This window comes from Talpa europaea (assembly GCF_964194135.1).
Source record: "Talpa europaea genome assembly, chromosome: 5".
Taxonomy (NCBI): Eukaryota; Metazoa; Chordata; class Mammalia; order Eulipotyphla; family Talpidae; genus Talpa; species Talpa europaea.
Window position 1 is genome coordinate 73,152,545 of NC_140071.1, and position 3,310 is coordinate 73,155,854.

At 40.1% G+C, this 3,310-nt stretch overlaps 1 protein-coding gene across 1 annotated transcript in view; it reads right to left on the reverse strand.

Annotated features, from left to right (window-relative positions):
* Positions 1-349: 349 nt before the first annotated feature.
* Positions 350-3,310, reverse strand: part of LOC311170550 (uncharacterized protein) — a gene marked incomplete at both ends in the record, with an annotated part of 7,825 nt that continues 4,864 nt past the window's right edge. Inside the window, one exon of the mRNA XM_084232954.1 lies at positions 350-445. Coding sequence (XP_084089080.1) covers positions 350-445 — 96 coding nt within the window. The remainder of the gene's footprint in view (positions 446-3,310) is intronic.

The window sequence follows — 3,310 nt, forward strand, 5'->3', positions numbered from 1 at the left end:
GTGATTTCATTCATATAGTGACAATCACAACATAAGTGAGACATCACTGCATTCTTCACCTTCTTTTCTTCAACTTATTCTACTTCTGTGCCATCTTCTTCTTCACCTTCTTCTTCGTCTATTTCTACTTTTTCATCTTCCTCGTCTTCATCGTCTTCTTCTTCAACTTGGTCTTCTTCTTCTTCGTCTTCGTCTTGATCAGCGATTTAGTTTTATTCGTATTCTTCTTCGTCTTCCTTTTCTCTGTCTTCTCTTCTTCATCTTCTTCGACTTCCTCTTCATCTTCTTCATCTTCGCCTTCTTCATCGTCATTTTTGATGTCTTCATCATCGTCTTCTTCGTCTTCTCTTCAACTAATTCTTCTTGTTATACTGCTTCTGCTCCTCCTCCTCTTCTTTTTCTTCTTCTTTTTCTTCGTCTTCATCTTCTTCTTTTTCTTCTTCTTCTTCTTCATCTTCTTTTTCTTCTTCTTCTTTCTTCTTATTCTTCTTCATCTTCACCTAAATCTTCTACTTCCTCTTAATCTTCTATTTCTTCTTCATAATATACTTCTACTTCCAATTCCTCTCATTCTCCTTGAAGAAGAACAGAAAAAGAAGAAGGAGAATGTGAAGAATAAGAATACTGCGAAGAAGAAGAAGAAAAAAGAATATCAAGAAAAAGAAGCAAAAAGAGAAGAATTAACAGAAATTGAGGAAGAATTAGAAATCGAAGAAGAAAAAGAAGAAGAAAAAGAAGAAGAAGAAGAAGAAGGACAAGAAAAGGAAAAAGAACTAGAAAAAGAATAATAAGAAGATGAATGTGAAGAATAAGAAGATAATGCGAAGAAGAACAAAAAGAGGAAGAAAAACAAGAAGAATAAACAAGAGCGAAGTTAAGAGAAATCGAAGAAGAAAAGAGGAGAAGAAAAGGAGGAGGAGGAGGAGGAGGAGGAGGAGGAGGAGGAGGAGGAGGAGGAGGAGGAGGAGGAGGAGGAGGAGGAGGAGGAGGAGGAGGAGAAGGAGAAGGAGAAGGAGAAGGAGAAGGAGAAGGAGAAGGAGAAGGAGAAGAAGAAGAAGAAGAAGAAGAAGAAGAAGAAGAAGAAGAAGAAGAAGAAGAAGAAGAGGAAGAAGAAGAGGAAGAAGAAGAGGAAGAAGAAGAGGAAGAAGAAGAAGAAGAAGAAGAAGAAGAAGAAGAAGAAGAAGAAGAAGAAGAAGAAGAGGAAGAGGAAGAGGAAGAGGAAGAGGAAGAGGAAGAGGAAGAGGAAGAGGAAGAGGAAGAGGAAGAAGAAGAGGAAGAAGAAGAAGAAGAAGAAGAAGAAGAAGAAGAAGAAGAAGAAGAAGAAGAAGAAGAAGGCGGCGCCCGGCATTGGCAAGCCTCCCAGCTTACCTCTTTCTCCTCTGTGAACCTTCTACTTGTTTCACAGCGTCTCCAGCAAAAATTGTCTCTGCTGCAAAATGCCAGTCCCGGGGAGGCGCTCCCCTGCACGCCGTAATCCTAACCCTATCATTAATCCTAAAACTAACCCTAACCCTAACCCTTAACATAAACCTAACCCTAACCCTAAACCTAACCCTATTCCAAAACCCAACCCTAACCCTAAACCTAACCCTAACCATAACCCAAAACCTAACACTAACACTAACCCTAACCCTAAACCTAACCCAAATCCTAACCATAACCCTAACCCTAACCCAAATCCTAACCCTAAATCTAACCTTACCCAAAACCCAACACTACCCCTAACACTTGCCCTAACCCTAATCGAAATCCTAAACCTAACCCTAACCCTAATCATAATGCAAATCCTAACCCTAACCCAAACCCGAACCCTAACCCAAATAGCAACCCTAACCCGAACCCAAAACCTAACACTAACCCTCGCTTTAAACCTAACCCAATTCCTAATCCAAATCCTAACCCTTAGCCGAACACTAAACATAACCTATATCCTAAACCTAACACTAAACCATACCCAAATCTTAACAATAACCCTAAACCTAACCCTAAATCTAACCCTAACCCTAACCCTGACACTAAACCTAACACTAACCCTAATCATTAACATAAGTCATAACATAACACTAACCCTAACTCTAACCCTAACCTTAACGCTAACCCTAACCCAAATTCTAATCCTAACCGTAAACCTAAACCTCACCCTAAACCTATCCCTAACTGGAACCCAAAACCTAAAACTAACCCTAACACTAATACTAATCCTAACCCAAAACCTAACACTAAGCCTAACTCTAATTCTAACCCTAACCGAAACCCTAAGCTAAATCAAACCCTAACCCTAACCCAAAATTAATAATAACCCTAAATCTAAACCTAACCTAACCCAAAACCAAATCCTAATACTTCCCTAACCCTAATCCAAAACCTAACACTAACCCTAACTCTAACCCTAACCCTATCCCTAACCCTAACCAGAACACTAACCCTAACCCAAATCCTAACCCTAACACTAACCCTAACCCTAACCCTAACCCAAATCCAAACCCTAACCCTCAACCAAATCCTAACCCTAAACCTAACCTTAAATCAAAACTTAGCCCTAAACCTAACCCTAACCCAAATCCAAACCTTAAACCTACCCTAATGCAAATACAAACCCTAACCCTAACCCTAACCCAAAACCCAACTCTAAACTGAACACTTACCCTAAACCAAACTCTAACCCAAATCCTAAAATAACCCTAACCATAACCCTAACCATAACCCAAATCCAAACCCTAACCAAACCCAAACCCAAAATCAAACACTAACCCTAACTTTGACACTAACCCTAACCTAATCCAAATCCTAACCCTATCCCAAACCCTAACCCTAACCAAAATCCTAACCCTCACCCTAACCATAAACCTAACCCAAAGCCTAACCCTAACCCTAAACCAAATCCAAACCCTAACACCAACCCTAACCCTAACCCTTACCCAAATCCTAACACTAACCCTAAACCAAATCCTAACCCTAACCATAATTCAAAATCCAAACTAACCATAACTCTAACCCTAACCCTAAGGCAAATCCTAAACCTAACCCTAACCATAACCCTAATCACAACCCAAATCCTAACCCTAACCCTAGCCCGAACCCTAGCCCAAATCCTAACCCTAACCCTAACTCTAACCCTAACTTAACCCAAAACCTAACACTAACCCTAATTCTAACTCTAACCCAAAACCTAATCCAAATCCTAACCCTAACCCATACCCTAATCCTAACCCAAATCCTGACCCTAAACCTAACCCAAACCCATACCCAAATCCTAACACTAACCCTAACTCTAACCCTAAATATAACCCTAACCCTAACACTAACGCTA